The 20189-nt window shown below is 43.3% G+C and overlaps 2 protein-coding genes across 2 annotated transcripts in view; one reads left to right on the forward strand and one right to left on the reverse strand.

Annotated features, from left to right (window-relative positions):
• Positions 1-5591: 5591 nt before the first annotated feature.
• LOC133543559 (UPF0449 protein C19orf25 homolog) lies at positions 5592-11166 on the forward strand. Its single transcript, XM_061888196.1, has 3 exons — positions 5592-5759; positions 10515-10667; positions 10738-11166. Exons 2-3 carry the CDS (start codon positions 10526-10528, stop codon positions 10914-10916), a joined length of 321 nt encoding a protein of 106 aa, XP_061744180.1. The 5' UTR covers positions 5592-5759; positions 10515-10525; the 3' UTR covers positions 10917-11166.
• Positions 11167-13709: 2543 nt separating this feature from the next.
• The window catches only part of LOC133543944 (adenomatous polyposis coli protein 2-like), a 50541-nt gene continuing 44061 nt past the window's right edge, over positions 13710-20189 (reverse strand). Inside the window, exon 15 of the mRNA XM_061888880.1 lies at positions 13710-20018. Within this exon, the coding sequence (XP_061744864.1) occupies positions 14552-20018 (5467 nt within the window). The 3' untranslated portion in view covers positions 13710-14551. The remainder of the gene's footprint in view (positions 20019-20189) is intronic.

The following is a 20189-nucleotide window of genomic DNA, read 5'->3' on the forward strand; positions in this document are numbered from 1 at the left end:
GGGCCAATTTAGTGTTGCCAATCAACCAGGTGCATGTCTTTACAGGTGGGAGGGGCCTATCCCCGCAGGTGCATGTCTTTGGAGGTGGGAGGAAGCCGGAGTACCCAGAAGGAACCCACGCATTCACGGGGAGAACATGCAAACTCCACACAGAAAGATTACCATTTGGATTTGAACCCAGGACTGCAGGACCTTCGTATTGTGAGGCAGACGCACTAACCCCTCTGCCACCGTGAAGCCACATTTAAAAATCTCAGAGCGAGGAGTTTTAGCACTCATTTGTGCACATAGCTTGTGCACTTTTCTTACATACTTATATGTGAGTGCACAACTTGTGCACTAATGTTGCACTCCTACATCAACACACAACTTTTGCACTTACTTGTCGCTCATATGTGCACACAACTTGTGCACTTATTTTACATACTTATTTACAGTGGGGCAAAAAAGTATTTAGTGAGCCACAGATTGTGCAAGTTCTCCCACTTAAAATGATGACAGAGGTCTGTAATTTTCATCATAAGTACACTTCAACTGTGAGAGACAGAATGTGAAAAGCTCTCACTGATGGAAGGAGGTATTGGCTCAAAATCTCAGGATACATGGCCCCATTCATTCTTTCCTTAACACGGATCAATCGTCCTGTCCCCTTAGCAGAAAAACAGCCCCAAAGCATGATGTTTCCACCCCCATGCTTCACAGTAGGTATGGTGTTCTTGGGATGCAACTCAGTATTCTTCTTCCTCCGAACACGACGAGTTGAGTTTATACCAAAAAGTTCTATTTTGGTTTCATCTGACCACATGACATTCTCCCAATCCTCTGCTGTATCATCCATGTATCCATTTAGGTATAAACTCAACTCGTCGTGTTTGAGGGAAGAAGAATACTGAGTTGCTTCCCAAGAACACCATACCTACTGTGAAGCATGGGGGTGGAAACATCATGCTTTGGGGCTGTTTTTCTGCTAAAGGGACAGGACGATTGATCCGTGTTAAGGAAAGAATGAATGGGGCCATGTATCGTGAGATTTTGAGCCAAAACCTCCGTCCATCAGTGAGAGCTTTGAATGGTTGTCTTTTTTTTTTTTTTTTCTTTGTCATGAAAAAGGGACGTTTTTGTCATGAAAAAGGGAGGTTTTTGTGGTTGGTGCACTAATTGTATGTGTATATTGTGTTTTTTATGTTGGTTTAATAAAAATAAAAAAATAATAATAATAATAATAGGATCCCCCGGGAAGAGCTAGACGAAGTGGCTGGGGAAAGGGAAGTCTGGGTTTCCCTGCTTAGGTTGTTGCCCCCGCGACCCGACCTCGGATAAGCGGAAGAAGATGGATGGATGGATGGATGGATATATATGTATATTTTTTTTTTTTTTTATAAAAATGAATAAAAAATTATTCTGCGGCCCGGTGGTTGGGGACCACTGCCCTAAGGTGCATAGACAATCATTTGGTAATGTGAATATTAAGAAAAGATTTAAAAAAAAAATAAGGACAAAAAAGAAGATATGTATTTATATATATAAAACTCATTTGTATACTCAAGCCCAGGGGTCGGGAACCTTTTTGGCCGAGAGAGCCATACAAGCCAAATATTTCAAAAATAATTTCCGTGAGAGCCATATAGTATTTTATTCAAGACTGAATACAACTAAATCCGTGCATTTTTAAGTAAGACCAACATTTTTAGTGTATAATAAGTCTCTTATTCTTTTTAATAACATTGTTATTCTAAAGCTAACCAACAATAAATAAAAAACTTCTTACCATTAATGCAACTTCTTGAACAGGTGCGGTAGAAACCGGATGGATGGATTAAAATGCATGAGAATGTTTTATATTTTGAACGTTATTTTTGACACTACCAGCATTACCAGCGGAATTATTCATTACTTATCGTGTTAAGCAATGTCAAGTAAGATTTATCTGAAAGCCAGGTGCAGTCATCAAAAGAGCCACATCTGGCTCTAGAGCCATAGGTTCCCTACCCCTGCTCTAGCTTTTAAATAGACTGCTTTTTAGACCAGTTGATCTGCCGCTTCTTTCTCGCCTGTGTATCGGTTGGGGACATCTCTAGGCTGCTGATCCGACTCCGCTTGGGATGGTTTCCTGTGGACGGGTTTCTCGCTGCTGTCTTGGATCCGCTTTGAACTGGACTCTCGTGGCTGTGTTGGAGCCACTATGGATTGAACTTTCACAGTATCATGTTAGACCCGCTCGACATCCATTGGTTTTCGGTCCTCTGGGAGGTGGGGTTGCCCACATATGAGGTCCTCTCCAAGGTTCTCATAGTCATCATTGTCACCGGCGTCCCACTGGGTGTGAGTTTTCCTTCACTCAATCAATGAATGTTTATTATATAGCCCTAAATCACAAATGTCTCAAAGGACTGCACAAACCATTACGACTACGACATCCTCGGAAGAACCCACAAAAGGGCAAGGAAAACTCACACCCAGTGGGCAGGGAGAATTCACATCCAGTGGGACGCCAGTGACAATGCTGACTATGAGAAACCTTGGAGAGGACCTCAGAAGTGGGAACCCCCCCCCCCAGGGGACCGAAAGCAATGGATGTCGAGCGGGTCTAACATGATACTGTGAAAGTTCAATCCATAGTGGCTCCAACACAGCCGCGAGAGTTCAGTTCAAAGCGGATCCAAGACAGCAGCGAGAGTCCCGTCCACAGGAAACCATCCCAAGCGGAGACGGATCAGCAGCGTAGAGATGTCCCCAACCGATACACAGGCGAGCGGTCCATCCTGGGTCCCGACGAGCGGTCCATCCTGGGTCTCGACCCTAGCCAGCCAGTACTTCATCCATGGTCATCGGACCGGACCCCCTCCACAAGGGAGGGGGGGACATAGGAGAAAAAAGAAAAGAAGCGGCAGATCAACTGGTCTAAAAAGGAGGTCTATTTAAAGGCTAGAGTATACAGATGAGTTTTAAGGGGAGACTTAAATCCTTCTACTGAGGTGGCATCTCGAACTGTTACCGGGAGGGCATTCCAGAGTACTGGAGCCCGAAATGAAAACGCTCTATAGCCCGCAGACTTTTTTTGGGCTTTAGGAATCACTAATAAGCTGGAGTCTTTTGAACGCAGATTTCTTGCCGGGACATATGGTACAATACAATCGGCAAGATTTTTCCGTGTAGTATTTTATACGTAAGTAGTAAAACCTTAAAGTCACATCTTAAGTGCACAGGAAGCCAGTGCAGGTGAGCCAGTACAGGCGTAATGTGATCAAACTTTCTTGTTCTTGTCAAAAGTCTAGCAGCCGCATTTTGGACCAACTGTAATCTGTAGTCCTTGCTCTTATGTGGGTTCTTCCGAGGATTTCGTAGTCGTAGTGGTTTGTACAGTCCTTTGAGACATTTGTGATTTAGGGCTATATAAATAAACATTCATTGATTGATTGATATATATAAGTATATATCCACACACATGCATACATCCATACATATAAACATATAACACTATTGCACATTATAGTCGGGAAAAAATAAAAAGACATGACACATGAGGAGATGACGGACACTTTGTGCTCACTCACTGCCTGTTTAATGCTACTTTGGCTATTGGGTAAAAACTGTTTTTTAGTCTATTTGTGCCCGCTTTCAGTACAACAATGTAATATTCAGTGTTGACAGCTAGATTTTTGGTGGACATGTTCCATAAATATTGATGTCCTTTTTTTGTGAAGAAATGTTTAGAATTAAGTTAATGGATCTCTATTACAATCCCCAAAGAGGGCACTTTAAGTTGATGATTACTTCTATGTGTAGAAATCTTTATTTATAATTGAATCACTTGTTTATTTTTCAACAAGTTTTTTGTTATTTGTATATGTTTTTTCCCCCCAAATAGTTCAAGAAAGACCACTACAGATGAGCAATATTTTGCACTGTTATACAAATTAATAAATCAGAAACTGATGACATAGTGCTATATTTTACTTCTTTATCTCTTTTTTTCAACCAAAAATGCTTTGCTCTGATTAGGGGGTACTTGAATTTAAGAAAAAGTTCACATGGTATGAACTTATTTCATCACTGAAAAAAGGTTGAGAACCATTGCCCTATAGCAGGGGTCGGGAACCTTTTTGGCTGTGAGAGCCATGAAAGTCAAATATTTCAAAATGTATTTCCGTGAGAGCCATATCATATTTTTCAAAACTGAATACAACTAAATGCGTGCATTTTTAAGTAAGACCAACATTTTTAGAGTATAATAAGTCTCTTATTCTTTTTAATAACATTGTTATTCTGACGCTAACCAATAATAAATAAAATGTCATGTCTGTTGATCATGTTTTTGTTTGGCCATGTGCTGTTTGTCCTTTGGACTCTTTAAGTTCCTGTTTTTTCCACTCCCTTGTCTGGTTTCCTTGGTTACTCATTTTGTCCACCTGTCTCTGGTGGACAAAACGCCAGCTCACCTGCTTCCCGAGCACTAATCAGAGGCAGTATTTAAGCTCGTCTTTGCCAGTCAGTCGCCCTGTGCTGACTTGTTTCATGCCTTGCCATAGTTTCGTTTCGTGCTTCATGCCATGCCAAGTAGGTTTTGTTTTATTTACGTTCTTAGTCTGTTTATGCGTTAGCTTTGTTCTTTAGCCCAAGTTGTGCCTCCGCTGTGAGGGATTTTTGTTTGTATATTTTTTTAGTTAAAATTAAATCACGTTTTTACCTAAATGCCATGTCCCGAGTAGTGCGTCTGTCTTCCTGGGAGAACGACCCCGCAGCAAGCTGCAACACCCCCCCCCCCATTGTGACATAAAATACTTCTTACCATTAATGCGACTTCTTGAACAGGTGCGGTAGAAAACGGATGGATGGATATAAATGCATGAGAATGTTTTATGTTTTGCACGTTATTTTTAGCACTGTGATTACCAGCGAAATTATTCATAATTATCGCGTTAAGCAATGTCAAGTAAGATTTATCTGAGAGCCAGATGCAGTCATCAAAAGAGCCACATCTGGCTCGAGAGCCATAGGTTCCCTACCCCTGCCTTATAGCGTCGGCCCGAGGATAGCAGTTCTAGGCCGACATTTTCTAATTGGCTTAATAATTTACAATCATCAATCAAATCTTGGAGGATGATTAAGTGTACAAAAACCCTTATATTGATATAATTGTTCTTTACCACATCTGAAGTGATTCAGGTAGCCCTTTTTGTCTTTTTTTTTTTTTTTAATTTCTTCATGTTATTTATTAATATTTAATACTCTATCTGTATTAGCTTTTTGTTTTCTTTCCTTGACATGGTTTGATGATGTATTGATTTGCTCAACCTGATCTGTAGATTGTTGTTTATTTTGGAAGTGCCTTGACTTGTGTGTGCATTATAAATGTATGTTTGTTGTTCAATAAAAAAATAAATAAATACATAAATAAATAATTTGGGATATTTATAACTGTCAGGAGTTTTGAGAATCTAGTCCAAAAGTGTGCTAGTTAGCTCACTGATTACTGCAAGGAGATATAAAAAGTGTGTATTTTAAACAGCCTGTAAAATTTGTATTTGACGTTTTCACTCCGATGCGGCAGGCGGCGCTAACAGTCTTAAAATCGGCGTCATGGTCAAATACGAAAAACGAAGAAGAATTGAGTGACGTAATATGTTGTGTACAAAACCCGTAAGAACGCTTTCAGCTTCATTTTGTGCGCGAATGGCGAATTAGATTGAATACATTTGTTGCACATTAACTTGAGGAAGAGCTCACTGATGAAACGGTGACGCTTACCGGTTGAAAAGGTAAAACAAACGCGTCTTAATTCTCGTTGTGTGGATGGAGTTGGGCTGCAAAATGTGACGTGTCAGTCATTTTTTTAATTTAGCAGCTAGCTTTTTCCACGTCACACCGTCTTCAAAATGACAAAAGTCAACATTTCTCATTGTGTTGTTGCTACTGTACATTGGATGTATGCTGCATTCACGGTCACTTGCATGATGACGTAAAAGTCAACATTCCTCATTGTGGTGTTGCTACTGGATGTATGTTGCATTCACTGTCACATGCATGATGACGTAAAAGTCAAAATTCCTCATTGTGTTGCTACTGTACATTGGATGTGTGTTGCATTCACGGTCACATGCATGATGACGTAAAAGTCAAAATTACTCAGTGTGTTCTTGCTACTGTACATTGGATGTATGTTGCCTTCACGGCCACTTTCATGATGACGTAAACATTCCTCATTGTGTTGTTGCTACTGTACATTGGATGTATGTTGCCTTCACGGTCACACGTATTATGACGTAAAAGTCGACATTCCTCATTGTGTTGTTGCTACTGTATGTTGCATTCACTGTCACAGGCATGATGACGTAAAAGTCAACATTCCTCATTGTGTTGCCACTGTACATTGGATGTATGTTGCATTCACGGCCACATGCGTGATGACGTAAACGTCAACATTCCTCATTGTGTTGCTACTGTACATGGGATGTATGTTGCATTCACTGTCACTTGCATGATGACGTAAAAGTCAACATTCCTTATTGTGTTGTTGCGACAGTACATTGGCTGTATGTTGCCTTCAAGGTCACATGCAGGATGACGTAAAAGGCAACTTTCCTCATTTTGTTACTACTGTACATTGGATGTATGTTGCATTCACGGTCACATATGATGACGTAAAAGTCAACATTCCTCATTGTGCTGTTGCTACTGTACATTGGATGTATGTTACATTCACTGTCACTTGCACGATGACGTAAAAGTCAATATTCCTCATTGTGTTGTTGCTACTGTATATTTGCTGTATGTTGCATTCACTGTCACTTGCATGATGACGTAAAGACAACATCTATCGTTGTACTGTTGCTACTTTCTATGCATGTTGCATTCACTGCCCACTTGCATGGTGACGTAAAAGTCAACATTTGTCATTGTGGTGTTGCTACATTGGACGTAAGTTGCATTCACTGTCACTTGCACAATGACGTAAAAGTCAACATTTCTCATTTTGGTGTTGCTACTTTCTATGTATGTTGCATTCACTGTCACTTCCACGATGACGTGAAATCAACATTCTTCAGTGTTGTTGCGCGTTGGACGTATGTTGCATTCACTGTCACGTGCAAGATGACATAAAGGTCAACATTTCTCATTGTGGTGTTGCTACATAGTACCTATGTTGCATTTACTGTCACATGCATGATTACGTAAAAGTCAACATTTCTCATTGTGTTGTTGCTACTGTACATTTGATGTATGTTGCATTCACTTCCACTTGCATGATGACGTAAAAGTCAACATTTATCGTTATGTTGTTGCTACTTTCTATGCATGTTGCATTCACTGCCACTTGCATGAAGACGTGAAATCAATATTCCTCAGTGTTCACGCTACGTTGGACGTATGTTGCATTCACTGTCACTTGCAAAATGACGTAAGAGTCACAATTCCATATTGTTTTGCTACATTGGACGTATGTTGCATTCACTGTCACTTGCAAGATGATGTAAAAGTCAACATTCCTCACGGTGTTGCTACGTTGTTCATACTGTATGTTGCATTCACTGTCACTTGCAAGATGATGTAAAAGTCAACATTTCTCATTGCGTTGTTGCTACAGTGGCCGTATGTTGCCTTCACTGTCACTTGCAAGATGACGTAAAAGTCAACATTTGTCAATGTGTTGCTACGTTTGACTTATGTTGCATCCATGTCACTTGCAAGATGACGTAAAAGTTAACATTTTTCATTGTGTTGCTACGTTGGACGTATGTTGCATTCACTGTCTCTTGCAAGATGACGTAAAAAGTCAACATTCCTCACTGTGTTGCTACTTTGGACGTATGTTGCATTCACTGTCACTTGCAAGGTGATGTAAAAGTCAACATTTTGTCATTGTGTTGCTATGTTTGACGTATGTTGCATTCACTGTCACTTGCAAGATGACGTAAAAGTCAATATTTCTAATTGTGTTGCTACGTTGGACGTATGTTGCATTCACTGTCACGTGCATGATGACGTAAAAGTCAACATTTCTCATTGTGGTGTTGCTACTTGGACTTATGTTGCATTCACTGTCACGTGCATGATGACGTAAAAGACAACATTTCTCATTGTGTTGTTGCTACATTGGCCGTATGCTGCATTCACTGTCACGTGCATGATGACGTAAAAGACGACATTTCTCATTGTGTTGTTGCTACATTGGCCGTATGCTGCATTCACTGTCCCGTGCATGATGACGTAAAAGACGACATTTCTCATTGCATTGTTGCTACATTGGCCGTATGCTGCATTCACTGTCACGTGCATGATGACGTAAAAGACAACATTTCTCATTGTGTTGTTGCTACATTGGCCGTATGTTGCATTCACTGTCCCGTGCATGATGACGTAAAAGACAACATTTCTCATTGTGTTGCTACGTTGGACGTATGCTGCATTCACTGTCCTGTGCATGATGACGTAAAAGACAACATTTCTCATTGTGTTGCTACGTTGGACGTATGCTGCATTCACTGTCCTGTGCATGATGACGTAAAAGACAACATTTCTCATTGTGTTGCTACGTTGGACGTATGCTGCATTCACTGTCCTGTGCATGATGACGTAAAAGACAACATTTCTCATTGTGGTACTGCTACTTGGAATTATGTTGCATTCACTCTCACTTGCAAGATGACGTAAAAAGTCAACATTCCTCATTGTGTTGCTACGTTGGACGTATATTGCATTCACTGTCACTTGCAAGATGATGTAAAAGTCACAATTCCATATTGTTTTGCTACATTGGACATATGTTGCATTCACTGTCACTTGCAAGATGATGTAAAAGTCACAATTCCATATTGTTTTGCTCCATTGGACATATGTTGCATTCACTGTCCCGTGCATGATGACGTAAAAGTCAACATTTCTAATTGCATTGTTGCTACATTGGCCCTATGTTGCATTCACTGTCACTTGCATGATGATGTAAAAGTCAACATTTCTCATTGCGTTGTTGCTACATTGGCCGTATGGTGCATTCACTGTCCCGTGCATGATGACGTAAAAGACAACATTTCTCATTGCATTGTTGCTACATTGGCCCTATGTTGCATTCACTGTCCTGTGCATGATGACGTAAAAGACAACATTTCTCATTGAATTGTTGCTACATTGGCCGTAGTTGCATTCACTGTCCTGTGCATGATGACGTAAAAGACAACATTTCTCATTGCATTGTTGCTACATTGGTCCTATGTTGCATTCACTGTCCCGTGCATGATGACGTAAAAGACAACATTTCTTATTGCATTGTTGCTACATTGGCCCTATGTTGCATTCACTGTCCTGTGCATGATGATGTAAAAGACAACATTTCTCATTGAATTGTTGCTACATTGGCCGTAGTTGCATTCACTGTCCCATGCATGACGTAAAAGACAACATTTCTCATTGCATTGTTGCTACATTGGTCCTATGTTACATTCACTGTCCCGTGCATGATGACGTAAAAGACAACATTTCTTATTGCATTGTTGCTACATTGGCCCTATGTTGCATTCACTGTCCTGTGCATGATGACGTAAAAGACAACATTTCTCATTGAATTGTTGCTACATTGGCCGTAGTTGCATTCACTGTCCCATGCATGACGTAAAAGACAACATTTCTCATTGCATTGTTGCTACATTGGCCCTATGTTGCATTCACTGTCCCGTGCATGATGACGTAATAGTCAACATTTCTTATTGCATTGTTGCTACATTGGCCCTATGTTGCATTCACTGTCCTGTGCATGATGACGTAAAAGACAACATTTCTCATTGAATTGTTGCTACATTGGCCGTAGTTGCATTCACTGTCCCATGCATGACGTAAAAGACAACATTTCTCATTGCATTGTTGCTACATTGGCCCTATGTTGCATTCACTGTCCCGTGCATGATGACGTAAAAGACAACATTTCTCATTGAATTGTTGCTACATTGGTCCTATGTTGCATTCACTGTCCCGTTCATGATGACGTAAAAGACAACATTTCTCATTGAATTGTTGCTACATTGGCCGTATGTTGCATTCACTGTCCCGTGCATGATGACGTAAAAGACAACATTTCTCATTGAATTGTTGCTACATTGGCCGTATGTTGCATTCACTGTCCCGTTCATGATGACGTAAAAGACAACATTTCTCATTGAATTGTTGCTACATTGGCCGTATGTTGCATTCACTGTCCCGTGCATGATGACGTAAAAGACAACATTTCTCATTGTGTTGCTGTGTTGGACGTATGCTGCATTCACTGTCCCGTGCATGATGACGTAAAAGACAACATTTCTCATTGCATTGTTGCTACATTGGCCGTATGTTGCATTCACTGTCCCGTTCATGATGACGTAAAAGACAACATTTCTCATTGCGTTGTTGCTACATTGGCCGTATGCTGCATTCACTGTCCCGTGCATGATGACGTAAAAGACAACCTTTCTCATTGCGTTGTTGCTACATTGGCCGTATGCTGCATTCACTGTCCCGTGCATGACCAGGTGTCCGTGTGCTAGGTGGACTGAACATGATGAACATGACTTCGAGGAGCAAGAAGAGAGTCCTGCTGCCCAGTAGACCGTCCCCGCCCACCGTGGACCACATCCTGGAGGACATCAGGGCAGCTGCTCCCAGCGACCCGGTCTTCAGCATCCTGGAGCAGCCAAACGGTTCTGATCCACTTCATGCGTTGACAATGTCCGGCGGTGCGCTTCATGGACTGTTGTTGTGTGTCCTCAGCGTCTTCCAGCGCCGACGGAGACGTGGAGCGGACCTTCCAGCAGTGTCGGCGCCATGTGGTTGTCAACCAGCAGCTGCACGATGCTCAGGTCCGATTGAAGCGTCAGAGGGATGAGCTCCGAGCGGCCGGGGAGCTTCTGGACCGGGATGTGTCGGATGTCAAAAGTGGACTTCTCTGACCTGGACTATCTCCAGAGACAAAGACTGACCCATGAGTCTAGCAGCTAAACATTTAAACCACACGAGGACTTGGACTGGGAATGCACAATCAGCGGTAATGCATTAAAACATGGAGGCCTTTAACCTTCTCTTTTTAGGACTCCTGGCATTTTTTTGTGTTTTCTCACACGTTTGTGTGCTCAGTTTTCTCTGTTGTTTGATGCTCTTTTTAGGGAAGTCAATAAATGCCTCACAGCGTCTGTACAACAAGCTTGGAACCTGTTAACTAGTGTTTTGTCTACAGCAGAAGTGTTAAACTCCTTTTTATTGAGGGACACTTTAATTAATGTATGGAACTGATTGGTTGGCGTCTATTTTGAAACCCACTACTACCCACCGCGCAGTCTGATAGTTTATGATTTAGGGCTATATGAATAAACATTGATTGATTGATTGATGTATCAATGATGAAATATTAACATTGCAACACATGCCAATACAGTCTTTTTAGTTTACTAAATTACAATTTTAAATTTCCCGCAAAGTATCCTGTTGAAAACGTCGCGGAATGATGACGCGTGTTTGTGACATCACCGGGTGTAGCGGACATAATAGCCCGGCACCACTTACGACTAAAAGTTGTCTCTTTTCATCGCACAATTACACAGTAATTTGGACATCTGTGTTGCTGTTCAATTAATAATGGAGACGTCAAAGAAGAATGCTGTTGGTGGAAAGCAGTGTAGTGCAGCTGCCTTTATCACCGAGACACAGCCGGTGTTTCTTTGTTGTGAAGCTTTAACACAGACGGTCAAGCGAACATGTTTCGGTAGAGCGGCCGTGACAACAACTTGAGGGTTGCAGGTTCGATTCCCGCTTGTGCCATCCTAGTCACTGCCGTTGTGTCCTTGGGCAAGACACTTTACCCACCTGCTCCCAGTGCCACCCACACTAGTTTAAATGTAACTTAGATATTGGGTTTCACTATGTAAAGCGCTTTGAGTCACTTGAGAAAAGCGCTATATAAATATAATTCACTTCACTACGTCAACCTGCAAGTTTTTGGATGGGAAAATAGTGAAACTAAGTCAGCTCTTACCGGAGACTTCAGTGGATTATGGGACCTTCTCCTGTAGCTGTCAAAAAGGCGTCTGTGATCTTGGCTCCTCCATCGGCTTCTCTGAGAGACACTGGCGTTCACCGCAGCCATCCGACTTTCAGGTATGACTGTACAATCTCACTAAAACACTATTAAAACAATAAGCAGATAAATAATTTTCCCAGAATTATCCTAGTAGTGAAGTGAAGTGAATGATATTTATATAGCGCTTTTCTCTAGTGACTCAAAGTGCTTTACATAGTGAAACCCAATATCTAAGTTACATTTAAACTAGTGTGGGTGGCACTGGGAGCAGGTGGGTAAAGTGTCTTGCCCAAGGACACAACAGCAGTGACTAGGATGGCGGAAGCGGGAATCGAACCTGTAACCCTCAAGTTGCTGGCACGGCCGCTCTACCAACCGAGCTATGCCGTCCCGTAAATGTGTCAAATTACATCTGAAACGCTACCACTGCCGCCGCCCGGGGCCGTCGCTTTTTTTTTTTTTTAGTGCCTCTGTAACTGTTGCGGCTAATAATTATAATTTGTTTTATTTCTCTAGAAACAGAGTTCATAAAAGGGAATTTAAATCAAAATGTATAAAAGTTCATAAGAAGGCTTTATTTAAGTTACTATGGTTAAAAATGTAATTTCATGCCTTTTTGTTGGGTTTGTGGGCATGCGTTTGTTTTGAAGTGTCTCGATTGGTCTGTGAACGGATATAAGGAAGCTACTTCCGGGTATGAGTGAACATCTGTTTGATGCAATCCATCCATCCATTTTTCTACCGCTTATTCCCTTTTGGGGTCGCGGGGGGCGCTGCCGCCTATCTCAGATGCAATGAGAAGGGATAAAGAGAGCGACTGATGGTAACAAGGACTAAAAAGTGTCACAAGGACTTTCAGCGTTTGGGCTATAAGAGCCAGAAGATCACAATTTCCTCCTAAAAGAAGCATGCAGGCCAATGAGGTATTTGTCATTTCTGTTTGTATTTTACTTCGGTAAAATGTTTAAGTTACATGCTGTGCATGTTATTTTTACATTTGTAATGTGCTTTATTTTATTAACAGTTTTCACGGTGAATTGAAGAGAAAGGAAGCCTTCAATGAATCAGTCAAAGAAAGCTATTGTGTCAGTGCTATTTGGAGGGAGTTACAGCCTCACTCTAACTTTCCTCATCCACAAATCTTTCATCCTCGCTCAAATTAATGGGGAAATTGTCGCTTTCTCGATCCGAATAGCTCTTGCTGCTGGAGGCTCACATTATAAACAATGTGAGGATGTGAGGAGCCCTCACACCGGTGAAGTCACCCGTGCATCGCTTTTTTATTAGCGACCAAAAGTTGCGAACTTCATCGACGATCTTCTCTACTAAATCCTTTCAGCAAAAATATGGCAATATCGCGAAATGACACATAGAATGGACCTGCTATCCCCGTTTAAATAAGAAAATCTAATTTCAGTAGGTCTTTAAACAGAGCGACAGGTGATTAGATAATAAGGCCCACCTGGGCCATCTACGCTCCTGTTGCTGACTTCGAGGCCGGTCCTGGCACACCCCGCTTCGCTGCAGGCCACGCCCACCTCCACTATATATATATATATATATATATATATATATATATATATATATATATATATATATATATATATATATATATATATATATATATATATATATATGACATATATACATAATATTAAATACAGAAACAAATAGTTCAACAGATTTTAATAAACAATGATGACGGGGAAGACATTGGAGCAGTTCTTTACCTTTAACTGGTTCTGTAGCGAAACATGCACATGGAGCAGTTATCCTCCTTCAAGTGAATGATAGAGCGAATACAGAGAATATTCATGGCAGTTCTACTTTGACGGATATACACTGAAGCAGCTAGGAATACCATAAAAGGACTGAAGGGTCATGACCTTTTCATGTACAAGACACGCCCACTGGAAGGTTATACCGACACCGGCGAATGCATCAGCATGCTGTCTGTACTTGAATGCAGCATCATTATTTACAAACCCGATGAGGACATACGAGTCGAGGCTGCTATGATGGACTCCTGTCAATCACTCATCAATGTTCAGCTCAAACACCGAATTGTTAGCGGTTAGCTCGTAGCATGTCGCGAAAAATGCTTAAAGAAAGATGCCAATCAAAGCGAACTTAACGATCCGGTCGGTGGAAGCAAATTGTCCAACATGACGTCAGCATGACAGGCTTGCACACAGTTCGCCCCGCCCCCTTCAAAAGTTTGCATACTGTCCCTTCAAAAGTTTGCATACCGTTCATGTGATTCATGTGTTGACTACATTTCTAGTAGGGCAATGAATTTTCTACAAATATAAAAACAAGTACAAAAAGGTGTCACTTCCTGTCACCCGGGCCAGCCTGGACCCTTTTGAACGCACAGCCACAGACCTCAGGTAGACTCGATGGACGCTATGGTGACTGTTCAAGCTTTGATGCAGCGGGTTGGAGGAAATAAAAAGGTCTCAGAACTTAAGGTAAAGGATAATTTACAACATTTTCTTCTGATGTCCTTCCTCAAATGTCTACTTCAGACTTGTGGGTGGCCTGGTGGGTGGCTTGGCCCTGAGCGTCTTGCAGGGTCGCTGTGGGACTTGGGGTGTAGTTGAATGGAGGAACTCTGGCTGCCTTGCTCGGGCATCCTTGGCGGAAATGGACCAGTCCGCCGACATGGCCATCTGATTTTCCAGTAGACGGGGTGTTGTGGCTCCTTAGGGATACATCATAATCTCCATCTTGGACATTTCTGAAGATTGCTCGTCGTGCCATGTCCTCTGTGATTAATAAAGATGATTCCACTGACGGAGAGGTGCTGGAGTTCATCTTGTTATTGGAGAAATCGTCAGTCTGAACCGTTGCGTCACTCATGGAGCGCGATGCCAGAAGTATGGTTGGCAGTTTCCCTGGAAGACCTGTTACTTTTGGCTTGTCCTCTTCTGGTGAAGGCACCAGGGGTAGTGCGTTTGCTGGCAGAGTGCTTTTCAAGATCTGTGGTACATCTTCATCCCTGATTCTCCTCCAGGTGACCCGGTCATTCAGACGAGATTTCTGCCCTCTCTTCTTTGTGTCATCCTCGCTTTTTGCTCTGCCGCTTGAATCGGAAGATGACGACCGGAGGGAAGAGCGGCTGGTCACTCGACTCAGGATGTTTATGCTGGGAGATGAGGAGTGCCGCTTAAATGTTTCTTTGTCCTGTTGCTGCCGAGCTCCCCAAACTTTGCTCGGCCCATTCCGTTGAGCTACCCTACAGGGGCTTTCTGAGGTGGTTCTCCTTACAGGACGTTTTTTGGGCAGGTCTCGCTCACTGGAGGTCGCCCTGGAAATGTTTGTGAGCTGTTTCTGATGTCCCGGCTGAGTTCTCTGGACTTGTTGTGCTTGTCCAGCACCTTTTCCTGTGGTCTTTCGTGGAAACTGGGCAGCCACTTTAAGCTCCTGACAGCGGGATGAGCAAAGGAAGACAGCTGAGGGCCCTGGAACTGCTCTATGAGGGGAACCGTTCTGGACTCGGGACATGTTGCGCGGATTGTCACGTTTTAGTCCATTCTTGGATTCCTTGATGAAAGTCAACTGTCTCAGGAATCCATTTGAGTCCACTTCGCCACCACTTGAATGAACTGAAGCCATCCTGACCAGGTCAAAACGATTTGCAGGTCGGACTCTGTTGCCATTGATCTGGTTTTGCCTGATGGTCACATGGTTGGTTACCAGAGGTGAAATAGGTCTAGATTGCCTCACAGAATTTTGCATAAAAGGAATTCTGACTGGTGATTTCTGAGTTTTAGGGGGTTGTGATTTATCAACTCGGTTGACAACGGTAGAGCGCCCCTTCCTTTCAGGGGGGCTGCTTGCTGGGGGACTACTTGCTGGTGTAACACTCTTTTTTTGAATGGGCCTGTTTATTGTCTGGGGAGGCGATGTCCGCTTCTTTTGTGATTGTTTGGATGGTGTAGAACTCTGTGAGGATCCAGAGGAAGAACTTTTCGGTAATCTTGGAGGTGGTGTGGAGCTTCTCTTTGGCAAAGACAGCTCCATGTCCTGGGGTCTTCCTAATCTGTGAAGGCTTTTAGATCTGTGCTGAGCAAGCTCAGGGTTTTTTGGAGCATCTGTCTTGGTCGATACTTTCCTGGGTGGAGGTATTTGCGAAGGAGCGATCTCTTTTTTCGGAGTATAGGTCACTGTTCTTCCCCTGAAAACAACTGGCAAGTTCGGGACTGGCTTGCGCTGTGCAAAGTCCAGAGGTTTGTTAGCCTTTTTATCTTTAGCAAACTTCTTTTCTTTTGGTGTGAAGCTTGATGTTGACATGAATGACATGACTGATTCGGTTTCTTCAGAAGACAGCTCTTGAGACTTGGACGCCTGAAGTCCGGTCACAACAGAATTTGCACCTTCCTGAATAGCTCTCCACTCCACACTGTTTAAGTCTGAGTCTTGATCCCACGCTGTGTCATCACTGTCCTCGTCCAAGTTCCAACTATCAGAAGTCTTCTGCATTTGTATTAGGTTGTTCTCTGCTTTCCTCTTCCTGGCCGCCATCTTTCGTCTTTGCCTGGGCATTGCAGATGTAATGCATTTCTGAAGGAGGTCGTCTTCTGAATCCATGCTGACAGAACTTGGAGAACTTGGCTCTTCAAACTGGCTATGGATACTCAAGGGTTTGGCTTGTTGCATCATATTCAAGCTTTTGTTGTGCCTGTTTTTGTGCCATACCTGCTGAGCTTTTGATTTATGGTCCTCAAACTCGGCATCGCTCAGTGAACTAAGTGATGAGCTCAATGAGTAACATGCCTGTGATTCGCTCTTGATCAGGTTTTGTTTTAGTCTGTGAAATCCTCTCGTCTTTGTTTGGGAAACACTGACCCGACCGATGTTGGTCATGCTACGAGAGAGAGTATTTCTGCTTGCTTCCCTGATCCTGTTTCTGCTCATATGCTTGCTGTCTTCCTCGTTGTGGTAGAAGTGTTTATCCCCCTCTAATGAATGTGACATTTGTCCTCTGTTTCTCTTTTGCCCTTCCTGATTAGTGTTACTTTCCAGGTTCTGTTTTATGACAGGTAATTCCAGCTTTCCAGCGGCGCTCTGATATTTCATCTTCTTCTGATGGCTGGGTGAGTGATCGCGATTCCTCTGACTAGCAACTCTGTCGGCCACTTCTTTGCTCTGCATCAGCACCTTGTGGGTAGGAATGATGTGTTTGGTTGAGCGGCCTGTTGGAATCACAGGCGGGTAACTTATCTTGTTTGGTTTGTGAAAGTGGGAGAATATTCTCAAGTCTTCAATCCTCTTTGCTTCCTCGTCAAGTATTCCTTGCTTAGAAATGGGCCTTGCCCTGCAGTCTTTTACTGAGTACTGCAGGGTTTCATCACTCAGTGAAGTCGTGCTGGAGAAGTTGACTGGTGTACCTTCAGCTGAATCAGTGATGGATGAATCATCATACTTGATGTTCTTCTGTGGGATGACAATTCTCCTCCCAGGACACAACTGTGTTTTGCCATTTGGGAGCATCATGTACACCGGAAGATGTAATGCTTTTTGTGCACTGAGATAATGAGGAGGAATGCTGGTCATCAAGGAAGGTCTAACCTTCCGAAATTTGGATGGCATTGCTGAGTTGATACATTCCTTTAGAATCTCTATGTCGTCGTCGGAATTGCCTTCACTGTATCTCTCTCCTTGGTCAAGGCCCTGGTCATCATCATCATGAAATTGTAGGTTGCTGTCATTTTGCTGGAGCAGGGGGGTCAGTTTGAGCTCCACATCTTTCTGGATGTAGTGTTCATGAAGTGGCAAAGCACTCAGACTCGAGGCACAGGAGAAATTCTCAATGGGCTTTTCCACGGTGAAATAAATCATTGTGTCTAAGTCGGGAGGAATGTTAAACCTGTCCTTGGAGTCTGTAACCTCCATTAACTTTCGCAGACTATTTTCCCACTGTCCTGCCAATCCAGCCGTCTGCACTTCAGCTCCATTTGACTCGACACAACACGGAGTCTTGCTTCGACTGGGAGGCATGGTTTGGCCGGGGCTGTCCGGAAGATCACTCGGACTGATGGTTCCATCGATCATCTCACTGCAGGGATCACTTTGGATTGAGCTTGCAATGGACGGAGACTCAAAACTTCCCAGTGAACTGACTGAACTGCAGCGACTCATGACCAGAGGGGTCTCATGTATATAGTTTTCAGAAGAACTGGATGGCGATCTGTCTTCTAATTCTGCTGGTAAAGAGCCCTTAAGGAATACTTTTTCCCTTTTGGAAGGACACTGAATTTCAATGGGATCTGCCTCTTTGCCAGGGAATGTTTTTGAGTCAGTCATCAGCAACTGGCTGTCACTCAGATCCTCCAAGGTCTCATCCTCTTCAGCCCTCTTCACCTCTTCTCCATCTTCAACTTCAATAATTTCAAGTGACGAGTCACTCTCCAACTCATTGTCACTTTGTCCATCCAGCACTCCGTCCCCAGAAGACAGGGAGGACAAGGAACTGCATCGAGAGAAGCAGATTGGTGTGTTCTCCACTGAGTATTTCTGGACTGTTTCCATGGTCCCGATAGTTGGACTTCTGCTGGATGCCATTGGGGAAAATTTTGTCATGCTTCCCCCTGTCATCACAGTGGGTACCCAGGCCTGCCTCCTCATGGCTTCAGCTGCCTGAACGTTAATGGATGTTTTTGCTACCCCAAATTTAGCGACGCTCTGAATGAGAGGAACTTGTTGATATGAGGGAGAGAGTTTTATGGAGGCCATGCTGATGTCAGAGGAGACTTTGGTTGATGCACTTACAGGTGTTTGCACAGGGTGATCCTGATTCTTTTCTGCATCTGTGTCAAAGAGCTCTAAAGATATTTTGTCTTTGATATCCACAGAATCTCTCTCAGGAATATCTTGTTGGTTCATCTTACTCAAAATGGCAGGTTGAACATTCAGATATTCTTGATGGGCGACTTTAAGATCCAGCTGATTAGGTCGTTGTTGGAGGATGGGAGCTTTTGGGGCAGGTCGGATTTGGTCTTTACTGCCACAGTAACCATCGCTGGTGCTGCCACTATTCAGGCTGTCTGTGGATACACTTGTATGAGCACTTTTGAGGCGCAGTAACGCATGTGCCCTGCTGAGGCGCTCTCTTTGGGCCAAGCTGCTTGTATCCGAGAGACGACAGGGAGAACATGACTTGGCTCGGGCTTCGTTGAGCTCATCCATTCCATAAGGCCAATCTGCCAGGTGATCTTCAGAGCTGAGGCTAAAACTATCCTCAGAGGACGTGTGCATGGTTATGTCGTCCACTAATCTGTCAATTTTAGCAACCGTGTTGGTGATTTTCTTAGCTAGCTTCTCAGCAGCAGCAGACACAACGTCATCAGACACCCCGTTTCTCCTGTCCATCTGAGGCGGGTCCACATCCCTCTCTGGCTCATTGTCCTGCTTACGGTTTTGTAGGAAGTTTGAATTGGTGAGGTACATGGAAAGCATGGAGATACTTCCAGTATCCAGACTACTGGAGACTATAGGGGCCTCTTCATCATCAAAGCAACCAGAATCGGACGCATAATCCTTGGCGAGACTTTCAATGTGACGGAGCTGCTTGTTGAAGCCCAAATGCTTGGGACTCGGTTTGTCCAGGGTGTCAAAGGTTTCAGTGAGGTGTTTGGAATCAAGCTCTGCCTCCAGCGCCCTCTGTTTTCTCATGTACAGCGAGGGGACACACGAGCCCGGGGAGAGCACCGAAGCATCCTTGTACTTGGGGGGTCGATTGGTCAGGAGGTTCCTCAAAGCGGCAGCACTGCCCATCGCGATCATCTTGTGTTTGGAGTGGATGAGGTTGCGCAACATGCTCACTGCACCCAGGTCCCAAAGCAGCTCCTGGTCTTTGGGACTTCTGGCAGAGAGATTCCAAAGTGTTCCACAAGCATTGCTTACGATAGTCAGGCTGTGAGAGCGCAGGTGCTGCAGCAGCGTCTGGAGGCAGTTGTGATCCCGCAGGACTTGCCTGAAGAAAAAAAACAGAGACTTGTGATAATTTGACAGTTTGACTTCCACCCCTCTAGGTCCATTCAGAGTTCGGATCTTTGAATGTGTCTTTCTTTTTCTACGATGTCGAGATCATCACAAAACAAGAACATGTGGAAATGTGGGATGGAGAACTGGTAAAACATTCCAA

The sequence above is a fragment of the Nerophis ophidion genome, linkage group LG26 (assembly GCF_033978795.1).
Source record: "Nerophis ophidion isolate RoL-2023_Sa linkage group LG26, RoL_Noph_v1.0, whole genome shotgun sequence".
In the NCBI taxonomy this organism is placed as follows: domain Eukaryota; kingdom Metazoa; phylum Chordata; class Actinopteri; order Syngnathiformes; family Syngnathidae; genus Nerophis; species Nerophis ophidion.

What these genes read in the sequence shown, in the direction of transcription:
- LOC133543559 (XM_061888196.1), top strand. Translation starts at nt 10,526, where the DNA reads ATGATGAACATGACTTCGAGGAGCAAGAAGAGAGTCCTGCTGCCCAGT. An exon ending in CATCCTGGAGCAGCCAAACG is followed by an intron (nt 10,668 to 10,737) that starts GTTCTGATCCAC and finishes GTGTGTCCTCAG; the next exon opens with CGTCTTCCAGCGCCGACGGA.